The 27320-nt window shown below is 38.6% G+C and overlaps 1 protein-coding gene across 1 annotated transcript in view; it reads left to right on the forward strand.

Annotated features, from left to right (window-relative positions):
* Positions 1 to 27320, forward strand: part of DCHS2 (dachsous cadherin-related 2) — a gene marked incomplete at its 5' end in the record, with an annotated part of 124127 nt that overhangs the window by 65554 nt on the left and 31253 nt on the right. The window contains 6 exons of the mRNA XM_079307168.1: positions 2105 to 2336; positions 16645 to 16881; positions 18198 to 19217; positions 20588 to 20763; positions 21139 to 21238; positions 26580 to 26737. Of these exons, the coding sequence (XP_079163294.1) occupies positions 2105 to 2336; positions 16645 to 16881; positions 18198 to 19217; positions 20588 to 20763; positions 21139 to 21238; positions 26580 to 26737 (1923 nt within the window). The remainder of the gene's footprint in view (positions 1 to 2104; positions 2337 to 16644; positions 16882 to 18197; positions 19218 to 20587; positions 20764 to 21138; positions 21239 to 26579; positions 26738 to 27320) is intronic.

A 27320-nucleotide genomic window follows, 5' to 3' on the forward strand; every position in this document is an offset into this window, starting at 1 on the left:
TTTCATGTCTGTTTAGCAATAATGAAGCATGAAAGAAACAGTTTAATGCAAGCTCCTGTGAATTTGGTTTCATGCTGTTCCAACCATCTTTTTTTAGATGCTTTTTATTCTTGTCCTCACTTCTTCCCTGGTCCTCTTCCCTTAAAAATACTTCTGATTTCTGTTCTAAAATACCTGAAGGCTGTGGACACAGAGTGTCTTCTGACAGTGAGCAGAGCACACGTCCTCCCTTTCTCCTGCCTTCCCTTTTAGCTCCTGTACAGGGTTTTCCTTACCATGGAAATTGGGATACTGGACTAGCCCTGAAGTGGGGGTATTGGCATTGGGCTCACTGCCATCGCATTTCTCCATATTGGCATGGGGTTTCATGGCAGTAATTTGTAAGCTGCTGGCCATTCTTCAGAGTCCTGGTCCCCAGGCAAGAGTCCTGGCTACTGGCTGCCTGTACAACAGCATAAGCCCTGGAAGCATGCCATGCTTTATTTTCTTCAGAAGTACACCAGGAGGATGTGGGATAGATCTCCTTCTTTGTGTGTGTGAAACATAGACACATGACAAACAAGATCATCCTTATTTTCCACTTACTTGAGCCTTTAATGGAATGCCACTGCACCCAATAGAGGCAACATTACAACACAGAAGAAAAAAAATAAAACCAGGACAAAGCAAAAATCACTATGAAAATGTGGAAGCAAATGCTGATAGTATTTTTTTTTTCAAAAATAAGTCTCAACCTGTGGACACACTAAGCAAACCCTCAAAAACAGTTTTGTTGGAGATTGTTATATGGCAATTCAGTCTGAATATGGATTCAGTCTGAATCCTTGGATAGTTTAATGAAGGTCAGGTTTAAAAATAATTGATGTGAACAATTGGATTACAGAATTATGCAACATAGTTGGTTTTGCATTGGCTTGGTTTTCTTTGTATCACGGTTACTGTGACTGCATTATGAAGTTCTCACTAGCTCAGCTTAGTTTGTCATGTGTATGCATGAACATCTGATCTGTGTCAGCAGCTTCTCTAAGTGACTGCTACAAGCACAGCATGCTCAATGTAACTTCAAAGAGCTCAGGATTCTTTTTTCATCTGTATTTTATTGTATTGCATAGAGCACATGCAGACTGTACATACCTGTGCTGCCTCGTGCCTCTGAACATGCCAGTGCCCCAGTATTCACTGTTATTTCTGCCACAGTGGACCTGCTTTCTTTTAAAAATACTTGTGCTTCCTGTGGCTGTAAAATAATCTTGGAAAAAAGAATCCCTCAAAAATCATAGAAGGATTCCTCTGAAAAGTAAATTGCTATTAGTTTCACTCATTTATCTATTGGGTCTGCACTTCAGCACCCACAGGGTTTTTTTTTGGCAGATTGTCACAAAAATTCAATGCTTTATCATAGTAAATCAATATTTTTCTGTACCACAGTCTGATAAACTAGGTTGTAATTGCTCCTTTCTTCTTCAGTTTTACTCTGGAGGCCAGCTAAATGTGGTATTTTAGTGGGCTTTTGTAGGTCATCTGTCAGTAAACTGAGAATAGGTCTCATAGACAGCAGCCTGACAGATCAGCTTTTGACTGTCCTGCACTCCTTTTAATCTGTGTCCCTAGTTGAAAAAGCTTCATATTCACCATTATGATGGTCCTGCTTTTACATCTGGAAGTCTCATAGAGAAAAGTTATTCCTGCTTCACTGGAGCACCACAGTCACAGAGGGGCATGTCTTTCTGAGGCATAAAGCCCTGACTTTTATCTGTGAGGGAATAAGTGGGGTGTTGATAGTATTGGCAGAAGCACAGGAGGTTAGACTAGCTAGGTTTTTTATGTGTGGTGCTCATTAGCATCAGCAAACCTCTGTGTCCAGGCCTCACAATTTCTTTATGTACTCAATCAGCTCTTGGTGTTGTGCTGAGCACATAGCTTGCTTATGTGCAGTGTTTTGGGGTATTGCTGAAACTGTGAGTTTGCTTTTAATGGATATTTTCATTGATCAATATTGTTGCAGCATGTTCCATTTCCTAATGATGGACTGAATCCAGTTGTATACTAGCCTATTTTAAAAATTGATCTTGTTTTTGATCTTTTTTTCTTATTTATACAACAGGGTGGTTTGAGTGCTCAAGCTTTTGTTCGTATTGAGATAGAAGATATTAATGACAATCAACCTGTTTTTGAACAAGACGTCTATGTGACAAATATCAGCAGTCACACACAGCCGGGAACAGAAATCATCAATGTTGTTGCCACAGACAGAGATTCAGGAATATTTGGCATTGTCACATACGAACTGGTTCCAGGAGAATTTTCTTCTTTTTTCACAGTGGATACATCTACAGGTACTGTATGAGTCTATGATCCAGGAAGGTGATAATTATACAAGATATATATTTTCCTTGATGATGCTTTTTGTGTTTAGAGTCATGTCATACAGGTGAAACTTAGATTCTGATGGAAAATAATTCTAGAGGTAGATGGAGTATTTAGGTTTAACGTGAAACCTTTGCATTCACTGGAATAAGCAGAAGAATGGAAAACATCATACATTCCAGTAAAATTAAGGACAAGCAGCATGCCGCTTAACCAAAATCTATTGATAATTGTAAGAAATAACAAAACATTACTTTTTTTTACAAAAATACCTGCATTTCTGAAATTTTAGGGCTTTGTAAGTGTCTTTTTCTGCTTTTTACTTTATGATATGGCACCTCATCCTTCTGGAGAGAGGTTCAATAAAGGAGTGATGATGAGAGCAGAAACCCAATTATGGCAAAACCAGATCTGTGTTAATTTTTTCAAAGAGAGGTTGAATTTCACTGATTGAATTACTCTTCCTGTTGCTACAAAGCAGCCTCTGTAGTCAGCATTCGACCCTTAAAATAGTTGCCAACATCAGCTGAAGAGAACATGAGCATTGCAGCTACAACTGGCCATGGTGCTTTTCAGTGGTTTTAAGTGGTTGATTAAACTGAATTTGCTATTTTTCTTGAGGACCAACCCTTGCATGTGAATGTATCCTGATCAACAGATGGTCATGGCACAGATTATTCTATAAGTTTTAAGATCTTTTTAGACTGTGGTATATGTGTATATATATTAGCTCTTTGGCATACAAAATCTTGCAAGGTTCTATTATTTCAAAATAGCGTCTGTTTTTACACAGTTCCCAAAACATTCTGATGAACAGAAGAAACTAATCTTCAGTCTGCTCATCTTGGCTATCTGAGATTTTATTTAACTGTGGACTTTTAACTACCTGTCAAGTCAGGTTCTCAGGGGCGTAGCTGATGTCAAAAATACATAGGTCGGTCAAAAATTAGGGAGCTGGATCTCCACAGGCATTTAAGTTGTCGTTTTAAAACTGTCCCATCAGGCTTGCTAAAGAGAGCCCCTGTGGATTGCATTAGCAGCTCTGGCTTTGCAGCAGCCCTCTGCTGAAAGAAAGCCTTTTGAAAGGCTTCTTCCTTGGATTGTGACCTTTTGGCCTTGCTTTCCAGTTTGGTGTTTTGTATAGGAAAAAGGTCATGCTTAATGATGAAGAATATAAGCTTGTAAGTTACTATTACCTCGTGGACCTATCATGGTATTTTGTCAAAGGCAGACCAAATTCAGGGCGAAGTTGCTTGAGGTCATTATTGCTGACATTTCATGATGAGAAAAGCTCTTAGGTCAGACACTATTCCTAGCATTATAGTGATTGGAATCTGATTGCACTTAATCAGATCTCCTGGGTAATTCACAAGGTCAGACTGTGTCTAATTTCAACTTATTAATATTAATGCTGTGGGCTTTTTTTTTCTGAATACACTTTTTCCATTTATATTCTTCCACATCCATTGACAATAGCGCTTATGCTCAGTCACTGGTGAGGAAAATGATTTTTAAACTATTAGAAAAAATGAACATTTTAAACAACAACCAAAAAATATATTAATATTGCCAATTTATCACACAGAAGTTTTGCAGTCTTTGAGCTCCAAAACCTGTTCAGTATTCAGAGAGAGATGAAACAAGTGGCTCACTGTTAGGGCACAGAGATTTTGAGCTCTTCCTCCTTATTTTTGTTACAACAGAGACGTTTTCCAGTGTTCGTGGTGCTAAAGCTGTCTTCATATGCTCTGATATATGGCCTAATTTATCTGTGCCTCTCTGAAGGTTATGTGAGGGACTTCATCTTGTTAGCTGGGCTGCATTTTTGTGAACAGAGGGCAATGGACAAGTATGTGAAGGAACAGGCATTCTCCGGGAGATGGATGCTCAAACCAAAAAGCCAAATGAGATTATATTACTGTTTGATCTCTGTTTTTCTGATCTTATGATGTGTAGTCTGTTACTGATGTGTTCTGCAGTTTTTCCAATTTACAGTATGGCATACTCTGTTTATCTGCTCTTCTCATTATTAGAGGACCTAAATAGAGGGACAATGTTGGTGTTGGGAAATTCTGTGGATTTTCCTGCCTGATAAGCTTCATTTTTTAAAATTATTTTCCCCCTCACTGATAGAACATTTAGAAGGGAGAAATAAAAGTCAATGTACTAGAAATTTTGGCTTACTATGTTCATTATAGCCCTTAATATTTTATGTGGACAGAGATATTTTCAGTACTATGAGATTTAAAATAATTAATAGCAAACAGTTCGTCACATTGCACTATGATACATTAAAATCATATGCAAGATGATGCTGTTGTCCGTGCCATATGTAATTTCTCTTTTTTTTGGCATTTCTCTTTTTTTTTTATATGAAAATTTATCTCACTGTAATTTTCTTCAGCAGTGTTTGTTGAGTGCTGCACTTAGAATGCTCACTAAAATTTAACTTCTGAATTTTTGGAAGAGAAATGGATAAAACCATAAAATAACAATTGAAACCCAAAATCTTCATTGCTATGGCTTTTTTCTGGCTCTTGTTTATTAAAGCTCTTAGTTTTTCTATGACCTGTGTTCTAAATATCCTACCAGCTGGTCAACTCCTGTCCATATAGAATATGACAGTACTGCTTTTGGTACATAAATATTATGAGGTTGAGGTACATCCAGGCTCTTTGAAGGGGCTCCATCTTTTGCTTCAAGCACTGGGACATGTGGATATTGTAAATAGATAAAGTCAGTGGGAGTAGAAAGGAACATCCTTTCAGTGACCAGACTGACATTCCACTATTTTTTTTTTAAATTTGAAACAAGATTTTATTAGTTGTATTTGTTTGCTGTTTTAGTTTTTAGACACTGCATTTATTGTTTGTGATATGCTCTTTTACTTATAAGTAACATTTATTGTGTTTTCTTTTTTGAAAAAGTTGAAGTGTTTTTCATTTGATTGATGATAGACTTTCCACAAGAAAAACCACTTTAAGCACAGTGTAACTAGAAAAATATATGAATAGGAAACCATAAACCAGCTCCTCTGCTGGTTCGTGACTCTTGCCATCATTTGGTTCTATTGTTGGTGTGAACAACATCTTGGTTTCATTATGTTGCCTTTTGTAGATATCTGATCCATGCATGATCTATGAACAGTACTCATGAATTTATTAGATTTATTAGGGCAAGATGAAGAGCTGTCCTGGCTAAGAAACTGTTTGAGCTATGTTTGTTTATTTTCCCATTGTTACCTAACAAGCTATTTGAAAGACAGAGTATATATAGTTATGGCTGAGCTAATAATAAAAATGTAAGTCACAGGATGCAATCATTAGTGTGGCAGAAAATCTATGCAGTGTTTAACATTAAGACCTTAGGATTAAAAGTGAATTTGTAAACTTCCATTACAATAACAGCATTAATACTTACCTGCACCCAAGGGCATATAATTAATTTTTCTATTGACATCTTAGTGATGCCCTTTTTGAGAGATGGGTAAAAAGATCGTTATCATCATCGTAGCTCTGGCTCAGGGAAGTTGTTTCAAACCAACAAAATTAATAATAGTCCTTGAAAATTGTTCTGGACCACTGTGACTTCATGTGTCAATCTTCAGGTAAATGGTCTGTTCATAGCCTTAAAACAATCCCCTAGCTAGTCCCTGTGTGCAGAGAAAACTTCCATGAAGGCTAAGCAAAAGGCAGCAGCCACTGGTGTGTCTTCATGTGAATGTATTAGTTATTTAAACCTATCATGAAAATGATGTAGAGAAAGTAGCATTCACTCAACACATGTTACAGCAGCATAAGCATTTAATTTAGCTTCTGTTTCTTTCAACTCTGCTAAGATATTTAGGCTTGTGTTTCTGTGATTCCTACCTAAATTAGATGCCTAGAACAAAGGCTATGTCCTTTCTTTTGTGTACTTTATTGAGACTATTTCTGTGAAAGCAGTGGATAGAACTGAGCTGGATGTGCCACCAAAGTCACTCAATTACTCCCCTCCTCAGTTGTGCAGGAGAAGAAAATGATGACAAAAGGCTTGTGGGTCAAAAAAAAGGCAGGGAGAAATCTCTCAGGAATTACTGTCATGGGCAAAAGGCTCAATTTGAGGAAATTGCTTTTATTTATTGCCAATCAAATCAGAGGAGGGTAATGAGAAATAAAAACTGCATCATAAAAGACATGCCCTCCACCCCTCCCTTTTCCTGCACTTCACTCCAAATTTTCTCTATCTCCTCTGACTCTGGAAGTGCAGGAGGATGGGGAATGTGATGAACTGTGCAGTTCATCACAGCTTGTCTCTGCTTCTCCTTTCTCCTCACACTCTTCTTCCGCTCCAGCACAGATAATTTCAACAAGGTCCATTCCTTCAGGAATAGAATGATCCAGTGTGGGTTCCCTGTCTGGTCACAAATCCTTCCAGCAAACCTGCACCAGTACGAGCTTCCCATGGGGTCACGGCCTTCTTTGACATCTGTGTGCTCCAGCAAGGGGTATTCCATGGGCTGGAGGTGGATCTCTGCTCCACTGTGGACCTCCACAGGCTGCAGGGGACTCCTGCCTCACCATTGTTCTGCACCACAGAAGCCACTCCTGTAGCCCCACTCAGCCAAACCCTTGCCCCATAAACACAGTACACTGAGATATTAGGAAATCACTCCATTGACTTGAAGATACTTGGATCACCCTTTTGTAGTAATACTTCCTGTTACTTATTTACACCAAAAGCCTATTTTGGGAACAGATGATTTGTTGTAAGAGCTGCTTAGTAGTTGAACATTAAAAGAAAATTTCAGCACAGAAGTACAGCTCCTGCAAAATGAACATTCTTTTGAGGAAATTTTACTAAAAACCTGCTGCCTTTAGATGCTTTCTGACTTCTTTGTAACAGAAGACCAAAGGGCATCATGTGACTAAAATGACTGTAAATGATGTAAAGCAGTCTAGGAGCTTAGTCTGTTGGCAAAGAATAAAAGGATGAATACACCTAAAGATCATGTGAATTTAAGAATATAAGAAGTACCTTAAACCAAAAGCCTAATTTAATTCCAGCATCTTATCACTTTAATGGTACCTAGTAGTGGATATAAGAAGAGGAATTGTGTAGAGCTTGTACAGAACAGTGCCTCACTGGTATATGTTTCTTGTGGCAGCGTGTGATTTAGTTTAATGCTGTACTACCGTCATTACTGCACTATGGAACCACATGTAAATGCAATTTAATGGCAAACTAACTTACAGTAAAGTTTGATTTGGTTCAGAATAGATTAATTCCAGTTAAGGATCATGACAAATTTTGTTTTACTAAAAAAAAAATATATAACTGTTTTTTAACAGATGCATTTTTGGAAATTTTAATTGCATGAGAAAGTTTTGTTTTATTTTTATTTCAATACAGGTTGAAAAGTAATGTTGAAATACCAACATTTCTTTTATGGGGGAAAAAATTCCAAAATTTTGCTTAGCTCCATGTATTATGCAGTTTTTAATATATAGCAGATTGTACTAGGCATCAAAGTAAAACGGGGTTGCACTCTTTCTAAAGAAAACAAGGCCATATTTATGATGATTGATGATGTTTTCGTGTAGTATTGTAGGAAAAATTGTTTATTTTTAAACTATGTTTGGCGTTTTCCTACAGCATGTAGTACATCTGCTAAATATATGAAGAGCTTCACAAAAATAACATTTAAAATTAGGAGTGTTTTATTTTGGAACATTTTGGGGCCACTTCTTTTTTTAAACTGCGGTTTCTTTAATTGCTGTCTTTCTGATCTGCCATATGATATTGAAAGTGCATTTGGAATGCGGCAAATTAGAGGAATATGTCAGAGACATTGGTTTAGCACAGTATGTTTTCACCTTTGAAGAATTTTGTTTGCGTTAAAACAGAAAAACTAGTGGTCTCAGCTGAGTTATTTGTGGACATTTACCTTCATTGAGATCTCATCTAATGACAAAATTACCATAAAGAATGCAGAAAATAGTATACTGTCCTAGAAGCACATGAAACTTGCTGTAGTAGTAAGTGTAAGGATGCAGATTTTGGCCCTGAAAAAGAACTACATAAAAAAAAATCCATATTGCTAGCTCCTAATGTATTTTTTTTTTTAATGTGTAAAATCCAATAGAATCAATCATCTACAAAAAGAAATATTCCTACATGCTGTGTGCCAGAAACTTAACCATGCCATAGTGGGGTGTACATGAGATTATTGCACATGAAAGAATGCAAAGTATTAACAGAAATACTCTAGCCCACCCTCCTTTCTCTTAGTTAAGCCAATGTCAGGCAACCTGTTGAGAAGGTGTGGCAGGGCTAGAGCAGTGCAGATTGTGGGGGCAGGTCTCTGCCTTTGTCTTAGAAAATGCAGCAATTCACCAGGCCAAAGTCCTGCCTGCTTTCTGGTTTAAGGTTTGATTTCTGGATGGACTTGTGTTCATGTGAAAGTGTTCACTTTCAGCATGTTCACACAATCAGCAAACACTCTCTAAGTTGCTATTAGGTCAGATTAAAGGAAATAAACCAGAGCAGAAACAAAGGAAATCTCCTTGTAACAGCAAATAATATCTCTTCAGTTATCTGTTTTACTGAAAAGTTAGAATTTTGTTGGGGTTTTTGTGGTATTGCTTGTTTGTTGTTTTTTTAGGGAATAATTATTTAAACACGTAATAGTAAAACATAGAGAAAGCTAAGGAGGCACCTGATCTTCTAAATTGGCAAACTATACTCTCTAGGGACACAAGATTTTGCATTCCAAATTGTAAGATTTTGTCTAAAAAGCACTTGTCAAAGAGAAAACTGAGCCTGGATGATACAAAACCATTCTAGTATTATACTCATGCCCTCTTTTGCTCAATGTAAGAGACTGATGCTTAGGCGGGTGTTCTCTTTGTGAATAATGGAACTGCTGTAATTAGAAATTCCTATTTTATGTGTTGATGAATACTTCGTAGCTCACTAAAGCTCTCTGTAACCTATAGTATTTGAAATAGTAGCATCATGCTTCTGGGGGAGCTGCACTGTTAAAACTGCTTGTTACTTTATAGATCCAGGTATTTGTTTGTTACGTGCAGACTCCCAACATGGTCTGATGAAGTGCTATGGAACAGACTTCCATGTGCTAAGCAAATTCTTGTGATTAAACACAATATATTTATATAGTATTGACTAAGTATAGACACTAAGTCCTTTTATATTTATTTCTCTTTCTAAGAGGAAAACTGTGAATTGAGGACAAGAATTTGCTACAGAGGGGCCAGTGTTGAAAGCATCTCCATTGCAGGGGTATGAGGCCTGTAAAGTACAAATGTAGCTAGAAGATTGATATGGGTTCGATCAGCTATCTACTACAAAAACATTCAAACACTGAATATTATCAAACTGAAGAAGTCCTCTTTGCTGAAATGCAAACCAGTGTTTGTGCCATAAAAAGTTAGCCTTTTTAAGACTTTTCATGTGAGCTGAAGATGTATGTATTGCAGCAAGTAGACTGTAAATAACAATAGAATTCCTTACTAATTCCTTCCTTCTCCTGGCAGTTATTAAACCAGTTATTCATTTTATTTGACAGAGTGTTGCTATGGTTACAATCAAGCATGCAGCTTCACAAAAAAGGTGCATTTTAAATACAGGTAAAATGCTAAAGCTGGAACCTGTATGCAGTGCCAAGAGACAACACAGGCAATGAGTTGGATAAACTTCAATAGAAATGTCAAGCAGAAACGGTCCCTTTCTTCCTTAAGACAATGCTAATTTTAATGTCAATGCAAAATGCACACCTCCTAACTGCATCCATCTTCTGGAGGATCACCCTATCTGTGCTCATCTGGAAGTTTATTCTGACACATAAAGAGCAAAGCTGTGCAGGCACTCCTGCACTGGGAAGCTGCTGAGCTAGGGTGGGTGCTCTGGGCAGATCAGTGGGTCAGCTCTGACCTGCACAGTAGTGAACAGCGGTCCAGTGGTCAGCTTTGAAGGTCAGATGGGGTGAGGAACCATATGGACCTTTTGACCATCTGCTTGTTGTCTAAGCTGTGTGAGGTGATGCCAGCTGGCCCATCCTAGGTTATTTGCTGAGGAAATAGTGCCATCATTTAAAGTTTGTTAGGGTATTTGTTTCAAAGGCTTAGGTAACACCACTGGTAACTTGCCATGCTCTAAAGTTGCTTTTTTATTTAATAAACAATAATGCAATATTAGAAGCCATTTAAGACTTTGTTGCTGAAGTTAGTGCATCCTGATTTTTATCTTTGCAGCACTTTGACTCGTGGAAAACATTTGATTTACCTACAAATGGCTATAAATGTAGGGCTGATTTTTCTTTTACTTATAGGAGAACTCTGTGCAAAAACAGATTTTCAAAGTGCTCAAGTAGAGATGTTTGTGGAATTCCTATTGAGTTAACCAGTATGATTTTTCCCATGCAAAAAGTTCTTGTAGTGAGTGAACATACTTTGGTGCTCTTTTGAAGACAGGTATTTGCCAAGGAAGGCAGGAGCTCCTCCCTGAGATGTAGAATGCAGACCCCTCCTCCCTCCTGATTATTATAATTTTGGAATCAGGGGTTCTCAGGCAGAAATATGGGGGTAGGAACAACAGCCCTTTACTAATATATCTAACCAAACAAACAAAGCAACAGCTATGAAAATTAACAACAGAACATAACTCAGTTCCAGTCCTTTTCAGCCACAGACACCCTTTTCCTGTGCTCGGAACCGGTGGTGGCGGCAGGGCATGTCCCGTGCAGCTGCAGAGGGCTGGGATGATGTCAGTGGCGTCCCAGATGGGAGAAAGTGTAATGGATAATAAAGAGATTCAGGTGAATTAAGTATAATCAAAATAAGCCATAATTTTATTTCATGACCGGGATACGGTCCAGGACAGCCACAATCGCAAAAAGACAAGGCCGAGCCCGGGACTGGCACCGGGTGAGCACGCTCTGATCTGAACTCTACCACTTTGGATCCCCCAATGTTCACAAAACCGCCTTGGTCAGTCCAGCTTTTATACAGTTTTCCCTAGCCAGAGGTCTTTGTTTCTTTTCGTCGTTCCGCATATTCATGTGGTTTTCTTTCATTAGGCTGGACAAAACCATATTCTGGGAGACGATGAATTCTGATGAGGGCAGGTCTGGGTTTACGGGAAGCCGGTGTATTGAGATATATCTTTCCCGATGGTTCTGGTTATGTTAATCGTCGGTACTTGCGGGGTGCTCATTGCTTGGCTGTTCCCTGGACAGTTTCCGAGAGTTGTCTCTGTTGAGGCTACGTCTAATTACTTGTTAATCTGGGCTGTCCTGCTTTTGTTGGCGGTCACAATGCTGCGGTGAAGCAATCTCTGTCTCTTCGTCCTCGGTTTTCTTTTTGGTTTAGGAGTTTTATTATTTTATTCATACGAACATTATTTATTCTACATTAATTTACAAACTAACACGAATTGCATCATATCATATATTACAAAGGGTTGGAGGAAGGACTCACGGCGTGGATCGCGGCGCTCAGCTGCGTGCTTGGAGGTAGCAGGCTGGAGCGGGGAAGGCAGCAGTGCAGTGTCCCACAGCAGAGAACATGGCTCCCAGTGTTGGGATGGCGGGGGGTGGAAGGGAGCAGCACTGGACGAATTCCTCCCACCCACCGATGAGAGGGACAGAGCCCGCCCAGCTACCACTCCCCTACCCTCCTCCCCCACCCCCTCTCTTGTCACTAGCCATAATGAGCAAGGATGTGGCCCAACAGGTTTTCTTTGCATCACAAACGGGAAAATTCCACAGAGAGAAAAAGGGAACAAACCCCAACCCCCAACAGTGCTGTATGCTGTTGCAAGATTAGGACTGAGCACAGGATCATGAATATAATAAAAAATGTAATTTAGAAGAATCAATACATGTGGATTCCTGTCTCCTGCCTTTAACTGTTGACAAACAGCAGTTAACACACTTCTGGAACAGGGTCCACTTGCACAAAAATAAGAACAGAAAAATCCCATGAGAAATTTTGCCATTACTACAGGATGATATCCTCTGACACAGAGTCCTGTCCTTCATCAGTGCATTTGCACTTTCTGGGCGAATAGGGACAAAGTGAAGAGCAAGACTTCTTGGAAGTTCATGCCCTACCATGTACAGTGAGTGAGGAAGTATGAAGCAGATGAAAGAGTTGGCAGTCATGACTTTACCTTCAATAGTACTAGTTCTCCCCATGCATTCAGTAGTCCAAACTATTGTAACAATTTCTGCTAGCCCTTAAGCATGGATTGTTCTGAAATAAAACATCTGTAAATTCCAGCATGGCAGTGCTGACCAGCCTTGGAGCAGAGCTGTTCCCAGGCTACAGCCTGCAGTGGCAGCTGCTAACATGCATCCAGCGTTGCAGGTTCTGCCTGAAATCTGTATCCAGATCGTATCCAGGTAGCAGGAAGTTTGCATGTCATGCTTTTGATTTATAAGGGTTCAGATCTGCAATTCATTACACCCATGAAGATCTAGTCAAGAAAATGAGATTGCCAAGATGTGAATGAGGCTGTATATTAATACTTCATCTGGTGTGTAATTATAAGATTGTTCACCTGTGAAGCAGAATTTATTAGAGCTCTCTCTCTCATGCAGAATAAGGAATTAACCAGAGGTAAAATCTTCAAAGCACTTCAGTGATATACATATTAATTTGAAAAATGGGAATTAAATGTTTTTAAAGGCAGCAGATAAGACCATTTATATGGTGAGTCAAGCTGTAAGAAAGGTGGCACTTTTCTTAAAGTGGACCCACACTTGTGTCTTTGTGATCTCCCATTGGGAGCTTTGATAAAACATTCCTTGCAGAGGAGCTGTCTTGTTATTCCTTTTTCATTGTCAATGTTTATAGAAACTGTTTTTCAGAATGGAAGAATATATTCTGTACCACAGCAACCTATTTGTCTTTTAAGTTGTCTGAAGCCTAAAGTAACAGGCTGTAAAGGATTGTGGTAATAACAATAAGCCCCAATCTTAATTAAATTACATGTAAGGGAAATTAACCCACAAACACCAGAGGTTTATGTCCAAAAAGGAGATAGAGGAGTCCTTTTTGCTTTATTCGAATAAAGGGAGAGGCCATGAGGCATTACCCTGGGATCTCTCAAATTTTTGGAGGACGCAGCCTCCCTTTTTATCCTATTTTCCCGGCCGCTTTTCCCTCTCTCTTTCCCCATTGGCTGAGGTACTCGAGAGGCACAGACTTCCTGGAACGCCTGACACCTGACATTCCCCTCTAATGTATAACCCTCCCTTTTAATTTTTAATTCTTGTAGAATTCAGTTTTCCCCCTCCCCGTTGCTTCTTTCATCTTCTGTTACCCAGTTTTATTTACCAGCAAACCTACAGTTTGTTTCTAAAGGCAAATCTCTTTTTCCATTCATCAATCAGCGTAATCCCTCCCATTGTTTCTTTTATCTATAGGTGCTAACTTTACCTACCAACAGATCTACAGTTTGTTTGTAAAGACAAATGTAACATTCCTCTCATACAGAATGGGAAGGAAAGGAAAGACATGGTTCATCTTCAGCCTTTACCTAGTGAGAAATGCCTCTGTTGAGTTTCACACACTGAAGCTATGATTTTGGCATTTGTTCCTTGCAATTTCCTGTGTTTCTGCCTTTGCAGTGTAGGGGGCACCTCCTGCACCCCGCTGCAGCAAATGAAATGAACCCAGCCAGCCTCTTGTGAGGTGTTCTGGCAGCTGCTTTTAGCCCAAGTGGTCCTGACTGACCATTTCAGTCACAGTCCACTGTTTTACCTAATCATACAGAAAGTGAAATCCCAGATGCTGCTTTCTTCTACGGCTTCTTTCCTGTCATTTGGAGCCATAATAGAGCCTAATGAGCCATGTTCACCAACATATGGCAGAGCTATCTCAAATATCTTTATAGATTATATATCACCAGATGCAAAGCTAATGCCCAGAACTACAAATGATGAAAGAAATAAAATGTGCACAGTTAAAAGTCAAAATGGGTTATTAAATCTCTGCATACTATAGTTTTGGAGGTTGGAGGGAACTATATAGAAAACACATACTTTTTATTTGGATTCTACAATTGCTCTTATGGCATCCTGCAAGAGAGATGAGCTGGCAAGATATACTTACCTATTCCCCTTTTCCCCTATGGCACAGCAAAACAAGGAAGGGAGAAAACAAAATATTTTACTAATGTTCTTTTTGCTGCCTGTAACTGGACTGGCATGGAGTGTGCTGCAATGTGTCTAGATCAGCAGAGAAGGAGCTTTAGTTCTGAAATATTTCTGTTCCATCAGGTCTTCAGAGCTCCTGGAGTGGAGCACTGTTTGCTCCACCTTTTGCAAAAGGATGTTCCAAAATCTTTAGTTACTACTCTAAGAGTGAGATTTTCAGTTTGGTGCTTTTCTGTAGAAGTTCTCCAGTTCTCCACATACCTCTTGAAGGACATATTAGAAGGACATATTTATATCCTTGTCAGTAGAAAAATATAGAAAAGTTAGTCAAATTAGTTGCATACAGTCCATTTGATTGATTTAAACAGAAATTTGATTAATTTAACAGAAATTATGTTACAAAGTCTATGTATGCATATATATACTATGTATATTTGTATACAAATCTATGTGTATATGTTTATCCTCTGGGGAAAATAGTTAAATCCTTTTTTCCTTTAAGCTGCAATTTCTCAGATTATCTCAGGAAATGCCAAAAATTTATGTCCTTGAAGGACTATTTTGTTGAGCTGCTTAAGTAATCATGTAACTCAACCATCAGAAGAAAAAAAAAAAAAAAAAAAAAAGCCAAAATAGGGTTGTTTCTTAGAATTGCATCAATTATTAGCAAAGGAGCTGGATCAGTACTGAACCCTGAATCTATCTATATCACTGTTGAGCTTTTAGTGATTTGTCACACTGGAATAAGAGTCTTTTTTTTGTTAATGAAAAGCATTTTTCCTTGATCCTGAAGACCCTTTTACTGCATTTTAAGCATGTCAAGACACAGTTTATTACAGTGTCCTGGCAGTAGATTTTGAAAGTATACTGCATGCACATTAAAATATTTATAAAGTTTTTATGTATTTTCCATTATTCTCCTTAAAAATGGATTGTAGAAAATTAGTGTTGTGACTTCAGCCTAAATCCTGAGAAGATATATTCTCACTGAATCATGCATTGATTCTCCTAAGACACTTTGAGCTAACTTTAGTTTTACCCTGTTTAACCACTAAATGTCCAACTTGAATGGCAGACATCATCCCTACTAAACTTGTCTTGACAGCCAGGAAATTATAAAGGTAGCCCAAAGTTTAAAAGGTGTGGTTTTACTGAACTCTCAGAGGTTCTGTGTTTTCACCAACTTCTACAGAAAGATAGGTGATTTCTTAAAAACATCTGTTGGTATGTAAAACGTTTTCCCTGTTAGTTGAATCACTTCAGTTTACTTCAATTTTAGTACTTAGCACACTGTGATTTTAGCATTTAGTGTATATTTAGTTAAACACACTCATTGCCAAGAAATTTTTTCCTGCATTTGGTCTTAATTGTCTTTCATCTTTATTTTCAAGTTGAAAAACTTACTTCACAAATATATTATCTTGAGGAATATACAACTGAAGTGCTATATTTTGGGACTGGACATTGCATTTTCTTTTCAAATAATTACTTCGTACAGTTAATATAAAATGTAATTGTTAGCAGCTTGCAAATGTAATGGACCTTAGAATTCACTATTAAAGGGTATTTTGAAAGAAGCTTGTGATCAGACAGCAGGTGATTGCTTCCCAGATACTTTCTACAGAGCCCTCTGCTCCTAAGATCTGTATTTTGGGGCTTTGAATACATTTTTGTGGATATTTTATTTCAGGAATTACTTAAGCAGAGTGTCTCCACAGCCTGCATAAAATAACATTATCTTTACCATTTGTGAAGATAAATTAACCTTTTGTAACAGTACTTTTTTTCTACCCTGTTGCATTTCCAAATTGCTATAGAATAGCAGTAGTAGTAAATATAGTGTTGTTAAAGATTTAATTTAGTCTGTATTTCTAAAATCAGAATTATAGACACTGTGTTTTGAAACAGAACTTGTGTTTCAGTGGCTCTGTGAATGGTAAAGATCATATATTTTGAAGAGAACTTGGCTCTCAACAATTGAATTTGGAGTGCTGATTTTTGTCCATATGGTCTGACCTTATCTTAAAGTAGTGATACATGTTGAATCTATTTTTACAGCCTGGTGAATTTTATCTTGCATTTCTCTTAACTGCTATTTTATTACTGTGTACTTTCAGGAATTATTTACCTGACCTCAGCTTTTGGCCACCTGGCACATTCTGCACTCTTCCTGATTGTTTCTGCACGGGATGGGGGTGGCCTTCCCTCTGCCAGCAATGCAGCTGTCACAGTAAACATCCTCCAGACTGTTTTGGTCCCTGCCATATTTGAGAGATCCCGGTATAGCTTTTCTGTTCCAGAAGATGCACCTGAAGATACCGTGATTGGCACCGTCAAGGCCAGAAAGCCCCCAAGTAAGTCACATTCTTAGTCAGAGATGATGTTGCATTTTTGTTGTGACTATTAACTGGAAATAGCTGTACACTATTTTTTTCCCATAAACCTCTGTGTTATTAATTCAGTCTGTCAAGCATTAAATAGAATTTTCTGTTGGTATTTACAACAACTGGTGTAATGGCTGGTTTATAAGGATGCTCTTTAGAACAGTTGGATATTCATGGTACTCTCCTTGGTGGTCCATAGAGATTGGTAATGGCCTCCATTTTCTTCCTGATGGATTTCTACAATTGTAAATGGGGAGATAGGAAGCATAATGTGAAAGTTTAAATAAGTGTGACAGTCTGGCTCATGTTCAAGTATTAGTCATGCAAAGCAAATCTCAGAGCAATACTTAGAATCAGAGTATTCAGAAGTTTCAGAGGATCTGCAAGAAGTGCTCCTGGCCCCTCAAAAACCCAAGCCAAAACCAACCAACCAACCAACCAAAACCCCACATGGTCTCAAATTAAGTGGAGAAGTCCAGGTGAATGTTTGTGGGCCATTTTGAAAATATATTTAATCCATCTGGTTTTGTTATCATTTGTAAAGGGTAATGGGTTAGCTCCTGACAGTCCTTGGTCATAAAAAGCCCTGTACTGAGAGCCATACATATTTGGTTCCTATGCAGAGCAGTGGGATCTGTGAGTCCACATAACAGCCTGATGATGGATATGTAAATGTAAAGTGGTAAATGGCAAGGTTTCATACAAGCTTGATTAGTCAGGTTCTCCCATTTCCTTCTTTTGGGAAGGACTGTCCTCAGGGTGGAAATTGCACCCGCCAGGTGGCCTTGGTAGTAAGCCTGCATCTTTAGACGGCTTGTGCTTTAGGTTGTATCTGATGTATAAATGTTACAACAGTGGTCACTTGTGAACAGTCAGTTTATTAAAAAAATATTTTTTTTCAGGGAACTGCCACCTATTTCATTCCTTGCTATAGTGAATGCCTGTGTGTAGTGAAATTGCTCCCAAAAGACTAATTTATAGGAGTGTTGTTCCTGTATTTTAGATCAGGGAAAAACAAGAGGTTATTATGTGATTTTCTCTATAGGGTTATATAATACCAGTGTGATGAAAATCAAACAATGTAGAAGTGGACAAACTGTATGCATTCATATTTTACTGAAGCGCTCCAGGGTTGGGGAGAAGGAAGCATAAAAAGCCCAAGAATGTCAAACTTCTGTGTAGCTCACATTTATTCCATTGAATTTAACAATTTAACAGCATGCATTCTCGCCAATGTGTTATCACTTTTTTTTTTTTATTTTTTTAATTGTTGTTTCCATTTCTAGATTCGTTAGAAGTGGTTTCTTACAGAATTTGCTCCGGTGATCCACATGGAAAGTTCTCTATCGACCCCCAGTTTGGTATTATCCGCACCAAGAAACAGCTTGACCATGAAGCTCAATCTGTTGTGGTGCTCATTGTTCAGTCACAGCTGGGTAATTCTCCCATATACACCAGCACTCAAGTCAACATATCTGTGACAGACATTAATGACAACCCTCCAGTATTTCCTACCAAATCTGATAAGGTGACCATCTCACACACCCAGCCTCCTGGTACTGCTGTCTACATTGCTCATGCTGAAGACAAAGACAGTCGCCTAAACGGGGCAATCAAATACAGTATTGCAAGCAAGCAGTCAGATGCATTTAGCATTGATCCAAGTCTTGGAGTAGTAAACCTCACCAGGACAGTGTTTGCAGAAAAGCAGCAGGAATATACTCTACACATAGCAGCTGAAGACTGTGGTAGTCCTCCTCTGACTTCTTTGCTGATGCTGACAGTGGTTATTGAAGAGCAGAAGATGGGCCCTACTTTGGTTTTCCAAAGCTTGATGTATCAAGTAGAAATCAGTGAAGCTACCTCTCTAGGTACCCAAATTCTTCAGGTTCAAGCCCAGTCACTTAATTCACAGAGCATTGCCTCCAATCTGACATATTCCTTAGAGCCTAGCACTGATTCTGTTGCATTTGGAATCAGCTCTGATACTGGCTGGATTTATCTTCGGAAACATTTGAACTATGAATGCGCACAGATGCTGAGTTTTAGAGTCTTGGTCAGCACATCTGAGGACAAAAATCTTAGGCAAAATGCAAGTACATCTGTAATAGTTAATGTCCTGGATGAAAATGATCATTCTCCCATGTTTATGCATAAGACCTATTTCTTTGAGATTGAGGAAAATCCGATTCCCAGTGGTGTGATTGGCACCATTACAGCTGTTGACAAAGACTCAGGAAGAAATGGACAGCTTTCCTATTTCCTCTTGTCTGATGGAAAGTACTTCAAGATTAATTCTAACACAGGTAGCATTTTATGATTTATAATCTGCCTAATATTTCTTTTGGAATGCAGCCTTCCCTGAGAGTATGGAAGTAAAGTATAAAGCTATCAGAAACTTCCGTGAATCCTTTGGGTTGATATATGAATCTTTTAACTCAGAGTTTCACAATTTGAAGAATGAAATAACCCAAATACATTTTCATGAAGAATGGACTAGCCTTTAGGATTTTATTTTTTTCATGAGTTTGTTCAGGTCACGTGGTCACAAGTTTCAGTGTTTGGCTGAAACAAATTAAAGAAGTTTTAAGTTACAGCTTCAATAGTTCATAGGATAAATTTTTTTGCCTCTGTTTAAGTAGAGTTGAAAAGTACAGATCAGCCATAAGTAACTATAAAGGTACATATGAAGTTAGACAAAGTGATTTAAAATATTTGGGAATGCTTTTGTAACTGACATCAAAACTGAGTTAATGTTGTATATGGCACCACAGAAAGCAAAGTGGCTGAGAAAAAATTTTCACAGTATAGGGTGTACTCTGCAATGAATCCCAAATGCCTCAAGTAATAGTAACAGTATTATAGTATATAAGTAACAGTATAACAACAGAGGCCAGAGCATGGAGAGCCTAGAGGAAGGGGATCCTTCAAGGAGCACAGGCACTGTAAATAATCCAGTTTAGCAAAATGATATGTAGAGAGCAAAGACCTGCTGTTTAAAATTCCTGTTTCCAGATGTCCAGTCCCCATGGAGAGTTAATAGGCTTTCCCAGAATTTCTCCGTATGAATCTCAAAATATAAACAGGTTCCTTTTGAATACACTTACAGAGGTTTACAGGCAAACAGAATATTTGGAGTAAATCAAGAAGATTTAAAAAAACCTGTGTGGTTATCTGTGTGATGAGCTTTGGTCAGCCACAAGTCTCCAGCTATATTGGGCATGGCTAAGCAAATAGAGAGAAAATTGATCAGTTTTATTTGCTGGGTTTTCCAGAATGTGTGGGAGACCTAAGGATATATGATTAACGTATATAATTAATAAAGGCCCCTTGTCAGCAGCTAAACTCCTGTCCTGGGGTGTGGTGTAGGCCAGCTGGATTTCTTTGGAAGGTCGCCACTTTGGTTCATACTGTTTTATACCTTTGCTCTGGGTCACCCAGTGTATAATAAAAAATGCCACAGAGCAGTAAAGTACGTATGCAAAACTGTAATTGACAGAATGTTTCTGCAGGATGGGGTGTGGAAAGCTGAGGTTTTCATGCCAGTGATCAGGTGTATCAGAGGGCACATATCATTATTTCACATGAAATTAAATGCCTAACTGCACGTGCTAAGATGAGTGCTAGCATACAGTAAACGCCTAACTCCATTTCTCCCCCTTTTCCTGGCCGTCAGGTGAAATCATAAACTGGGCGGCGCTGGACCGCGAGGAGCGGGCGCAGCACACGCTGCGGGTGCTGGTGACGGACGCGGGCCGGCCCCGCCGCAGCGCCACGGCCGCCGTGCGCATCTCCGTGCGCGACCGCAACGACCACGCGCCGCGCTTCCCGCAGGGGGCGCTGCGCCGGCAGGTGGGCGGAGCCGCGCGCGCGCCGCGCCCCGGGAGCTGCGGGTCCGCCCGAACCGGAGCGCTGCTCCCCGCCGGATCCAGGGGTAGCACGGGTGTAGTTCTGTTTGTGGGTGCAGTGGGGTCCCTTTTGGTCTCCGACCTCCGAGTTTGCCATAGTAAAGGTGTTTGAATTAGCGTTCTATGCAGACCATAACAGAGGGTTGCTAGAACTCTGTTGTTTAACCATCTACTGAAATGCTCGTTACACTCGCTGTAAATATTACTAAAATGGAAAATGGAGCAGCAGCTAAACTCTTGTGTTATGACAAGGGATTTGTTTTAAGACTGGCTTTGTCCATGTATAATTGCGAATCATTTATAAACTGCTTGGTGACAGGTTTTGGAAGGGCAGCCATCAGGGACACTTGTTACCACCATCTTTGCAAAAGACTTCGATTCTGGAAACAACAGTGTTGTATTATATTCAGTAGAATCAGGTAAGAATTTAAAGGGTTATTAATACAAAAAGATACATTAAAATAACTAACATTTTAGAAAAGCCATGTATCATACAAGGTTTTATGTTCGTTTTGTGCCTGGTAGAATAAAGCTGCTTTTGTAAATAGAAATCAGTACCATCATATGTCTCACAAAATATCTAAGGAAGTGCAAGCAGCTGTCTTTCCTCCCTTCACTCTCTGCCCCGTCTTTCACAGGGTTTGTTGCCACTGTGGCTGGCCAGAGAGTGTTCAACCAGCATTCAGAAAAGATTAGGACCATGATCTTGTACCGTACAGTTTTGTATTTTAATCAGTTTTTGTATTTTAATTTTTAACATCTTAAAGGAAAAATTATCTCCCTTTCCCATGACCGGTTGAAAATTTTTCTGCTAGAATAACAGTTTGTGACAGTCTGAAGCAGAGATCAGAGGGATCAGCAGATAATCTGGGCAAACAACGAGGTTTGTGGTTTTTAGTTCATGTTTCACCCTTTGCTTAGCGCTGTGTTAACTTGACATAGTGTGGCCATTTAAAAACACTTCTCTTTAGTTTTCCCCATAATTCCTACATGTAATAGTTCACTTCTGGGGTAAGCTGCAGGATCCAGTTTTATTTGCAGTGAAATTAATAACAGAGCAGTCCTAAATTAGAACATGAGTGGGACCTGGGGCATTAATACTGGTAGGAGATGTAGATGAGATGTCTGATTTTGCTGCATACCACTTGCACTTTCATGTAAGTGAGAACTCCATCTGTAACCAGGAAGGAAAACAGGTCTGTTCCTCCTGCTTTCCTTCACTATTGCTTTAAAACAGTAAGAGCTGCCAGGAACAGAACTATTTATTTTTTGTTTGGTTTCTGTTCTATTCCACCAGTTTAATGTAATCAATACTTTTTAAGCTTGTAATTTGTAATCTCTGGTAATTTCCATGTAGATCTTACTGTTTCATCAGAGCAAGAAAATATTATTCACTTAATTTGGATATAAATGACTATCTATTTCAGAGGGATTTGGATCCTATCTTAGGCTTCTGCACTGTGAGTAAGAATATTTCACACAAAAAGATCCCACTTGTGAAAAAGTAGTGTGCAACCTTCTGTTTGAAGAGTGATGGCAGGAAGTACAGGAATTGTTTTCCAGGGGTCTCTGCCTGTTCATATATCTAACTATATCCCCTTACTTCAAACAGCACATTGGATTTTCTTACTGGCTTTACTGCAGAGCCCCAGAGGGGAGTAAGTAAAAGTTGAAATTATAAAAATTACTAGCAGCACAAAATATGACTGGTCTTGCAAAAGCTGTCTTTGGAAAGAGCAAAAGGATAAAAGCAGCAGCAAACACACCCCCATCTCCCCCCGCTTTTAAAATGCAAAAATCACTAAAAATCCCTCCCAGCCTTGGAACTAGATATTTTCCTGATAAACAAATCCAGAAATAGCTGAGCTTCTCTGATAGTAATTTTTGTTGTTGTTAGTTGGCTCACAGCCTTTAACATCTGGTCTTCTGTTTCATGGTGAAGTTTTTGCTTGGTTTATATTTAAGATAGTATTTTCTAGCTCTGGGATATAATTTGGTACTTAAATATGAAGAAGTAATATGATTTCCAACCATATTTGTTAAACAGAGAGATAGCAGGTTAACTGGAGAACTCCAGGCAGACCAATGCTTTCTTCTTCCGTCATGGGACTGCCACAAGATCAAGAGCTGCAAGTGTCAGTGTCAGATGTTAAACTTGTAAATGTTGCTGCATAATTTTTAATGTTTTTGAGATCTTAAAGAAATGTCAAGATAGCAGCAATATATTATGCTATTCAGGAATGTTAATGACAAATGCCAACAAAATACATGAGGGAAAACTTGTAAAAGAACGATGAGGTTTGCACACCAGATGAATTTTAGGTTCCAGGGAAGTGTTTCCTTCAAAATGCCCTTTCCTCTTCCTAGAAAATCAATGCAAATCATCCTTTAAAAATGTATGTGTATGGAAGTGGGTGGTCACATGATCCTACCTCCACTTCTGTGTTATCACTAATTCAGAGGGAGGCTAATCCCAGTTGTGTGTGCTATTTGTTCGTTAGTGATGCTGGCAGTCAGACCAGATTTGCCTGATCTTCTTTATGACTGTCAGTAGGACAGAGTATAGCATTTACAACAGAAATTAGTGTGTATTTGTAGGGCATCAGGAACTACTGCTTTGAGAATTAAGACTAGCATTGCAAGAGAAGTGCCAAGAGAAGCCTAGTTACACTGTTAACATGCACAAGTTGGCAAGCGCCAGTGTGTCCATGTGTCTGTGAAAAATCCTTGTTCTCTGGAATGAGTAGCAAGCAGCGTGCAGGGAGCATTCCTAGGCTTGCAGAGGGCAAGGATTTCTGCAGGACCCCTCTTGTCATGTTCAGGTTCCTTCAGAGCCATGGCATTCCCTTCCTCCTTTTTGTTAAGGGAAATGACTTTTCCATCATCTCAAAGGAGCAGGGCATGGTCAGGCCACTAAGTATTTTAATACCTAGGAGAGAAACAGTTCTTCAGGGAATTAGGTAAAAATACATAGCTAACTATCACTGTGTGCTGAGGTCACTAATCTCTGAGAAATCTCTAGCACTACTTTGTGTCTGCTTTCTGAGCCATTTTGCCTAAATGCCAGTTTCTGTAAGGCCTGAATGTTCAGCCAGCCAAAGTTCACATGCTTGGTGTTTCTCAGGCCACCTTTTTTTTTTTATTTTTTTTAATAACTTCAGTTTCTGTGATCATCTTTGAGAGTGTCTGAGTTTTGGAGAACCTCATGTAAATTAAAATTAAATTCATGTAAATTTAATTGTAAAAACATGTATTTATTGGCAGGTTACTTTGGCAGGTTACTCAAGAAGAGATTGGGGCCCTTAGAATCTAGTTATTGAGAGATTCAATTTTTTTTCTGTTCCATGCTTCAACTGCTCTTTCCCATTTCCTTATTTCTTATCCATTTCTCCTATACTTTCTTCCTTTTCTCCTCAGATACAAAGGGACATGTTTACGGCATATGATATAAGCAGCAGTTGTCTGATTCAGGTGACTTATGGAGATGGGAGCTAAGGAAATGTTTTTAGAAAAGGAACCAAGAATGAGCTTTTATAACAATGACTGATATGCTGTTAAACTTATTTATCAATGTAAAAGTTTTTTCTGACTTTCAATCAAATTACTACCCTTGGAATACATTTCAAAAATAGATTGATAAAAATACCAGAAAAAGAGACATGGGGCATTTCAGTTTTGACTGCTTTTATAGTGTGGTATCAGATAAAGAAATGAAAACATGAAACACTTATTAAATGGAAATCCCAAGGGATTTTTCTTCTATATAATGTCTCTTTCCAATATTTTCAAACTTGTTTGTTATTTTCATGGCCACCAAAATACGCACAAAACTATTTCATGCAATATTTGGATTAATTTGCCATATTTGAAAAATTTGAATATTGGAAGTGCAGGTTTTAGCAAAATACTGAAAATATATGCATGAAATTCACATTATGTGTTCTGTTTCTCATATCTCCTGTGAATTTTACTTAGCTGGAATTTTGTGTCATGAAACATTATATGGAACAAAATAGCAGATCTGTGACTGTAGACATGCCATTGGGACCTACACCAAGAAAGTAAACCAAAAACAATTTATGAAAAAAGTAATACAGCAGCATTAATATTTCGCAACTACCATGAAAAATGCAAAATGCAAGACTATCCTATTCAATATAATTGTCTCTATATATTGTTTCCTTTTTTTGGCAGTTTCCTTGTTAGTGTTCCAGACAGCAAGACTCTACTCAGAAGGATCTGATTGAGAATTAGAAAGCTATATTCACACAAAAAATAGCAGACCAATATTGAAAAAAATTCCTGTTTTTTTGGTTGTGAAAACCCAGTTCTCTTAACTAGTTTGCTAAGTGGTTTTTTCTTCAACTGTTACAGGTGCAAGTATTTTACAGTTGCAGATGATATAATTGGATACAAAAGTAAATGTCTATATGTGCAGCTAACTAATTTGAATGTGCAGATTTGGAGAATGTAAACAGCTTCATGCTCACTTAGGTGCCAGTGCAAATATAGTTCTTTATGCGTGTTTTGTGTACTACATCTGCACTGAATTTATTCTTACCACAGTTGCTTGCTATAATAGCAGCTATTATGCTGCATGACTTTATTTAACCCACTAGCACACCTTATTAAAAATTCACATAACAAAAAGCTGCTTGGATAGTATTCTAAGAGAGAAGTACTTATAACAATTGTGATTTTCTCAGTTTCTGGTGATGTATACAAAGTAATACTTTCAAATTTTACTAAAATTTGAAAGCAATTTGTATTCCATTTCTTGAAAATGGGGGAGCTATGCATCAATCTCTTTTCCCAAGGGAGGCTTAAGTTGGATATTAGGAAAAATTTCTTTACTTAATGGTTTGTCAAGCATTGGAACAGGCTGCCCAGGGAGGTGATGGAGTCACCATCCCCAGAAGCATTTAAAAGATGTGTAGACATGGTACATAGGGACATGGTTTAGTGAACTTGGCAGTGTGGGGTTAAAGGTTCCACTTGATGATCATAAGGATAATTTTCAACTTAAATTATTCTATAATTCTAAGTCACAAAGAGCTGTTTATTCATCTGTGGTAAAATTATTACTTGCAACTCTCAAATAAATGATATGGCTGCAAGTAATAACTTTAAATAAAAGCCATTTATTATTAGAGTGCCACCAGTCGTTTATGAAAGACCCAAACATAATTTCCATTATTCACATGTTGTTCTACAACAGCTTACTTTAAGATTCTAGCTGCCCTCAGCTGGGTTCTGGTACTGAGCACAAGCAGGGCAGGTGGCATCACTGCAGTCCCAGTGTATCGTAGGGGTCAACAGTGCTCTTTGCTGACCCCATAATCTGTGAGTCACAGGAGATACTTGACTCTTTGTGCCAGTTTGGAGACTAAGACTTAATTCTTTCTTTGGCCCTGTCTGCCTAGATTAGAAGTAGGAGGACCAGTCCTGGGCTATCTATTGTCCTCCTAATGCACACACCATTTGTGTGAGAAAGTTTGGTAAAAAACTGGACAGTTGCTTTAGTACTATATGGAGTTTCTCTCCATATTTTTCTAAATTCCTATCAAGTGATTTATAGTAACTGGGTACTCAGTGGAAGAAGAGGAGGTAAGCCAGACGAACCAGAGAGATCCAAATGAGTGCAGCAGGTTCCTTTCCTCTGGGTCCTGCTCTTTTTCACTGTTCATTGCAATGTTCAGTACTATGGAGGCAAGCTGTTTTGCTGCTTGGCAATAACACATACCCATTTTTACCACACAGAAGAGGATATAGGATGCTTCCAGATTGATGCTGTCAGTGGAGAATTAAGAACAACCCGGCCTCTGTCACATGCTGAGAGATCTGACTACAGAATGACGATCACAGCCAAGGACCAGGGGATGCCTTCACTTCAAGGACATGCTGCTGTTTACATCCAGGTATTTATTTATGTTGTACAGATAGAGTGATTATGTTAAATGCTTAGTTTCTTTGAAGAAAAAAAAAATTGTAAGAAGGTTGGGAAATAAACTGAAAAAGGAAGTGTATGCTCCTTGTCTTATGATAATTTTCCTTAGCTGTTTTTCTGTTGAGGGAGGAAATAAAAGGGCAGACTTATTTTGATTTGTTAAGAATGTGCAACAGCATTCTGGATCATCTTGCAAGTAGACGATGTTTGTGATTTAGTAGGAGATAATGTAAACACTGGAAATAGGAGGAAAATATCCAGGTAGGCAGAAAAAAAACCCAAATATCAAGTAGGACTGAAAATGAGGAGGAGAGTAGGCTTTTTTGTTTTCTCCATTAAGTTGCTTTCTTTTCAAAATTCTGTCTGTATAACCTTGTATAAAGATATCTCATTTCTTTGTGCTGGTTTATACAGGGCTGCTCTTCACGGGAGTGTGAAATGCAGCATGTGCTCATTCCATAGCTATCCACCTGCTGTTCATCAAGCCACAGTGGGGCTGCTTTTTCCAGGCTTTGTCAGAGGCTGAATGCCATTGAGGCTGCTATTTTCAAGCC

This window comes from Erithacus rubecula (assembly GCF_903797595.1).
Source record: "Erithacus rubecula genome assembly, chromosome: 5".
In the NCBI taxonomy this organism is placed as follows: Eukaryota; Metazoa; Chordata; class Aves; order Passeriformes; family Muscicapidae; genus Erithacus; species Erithacus rubecula.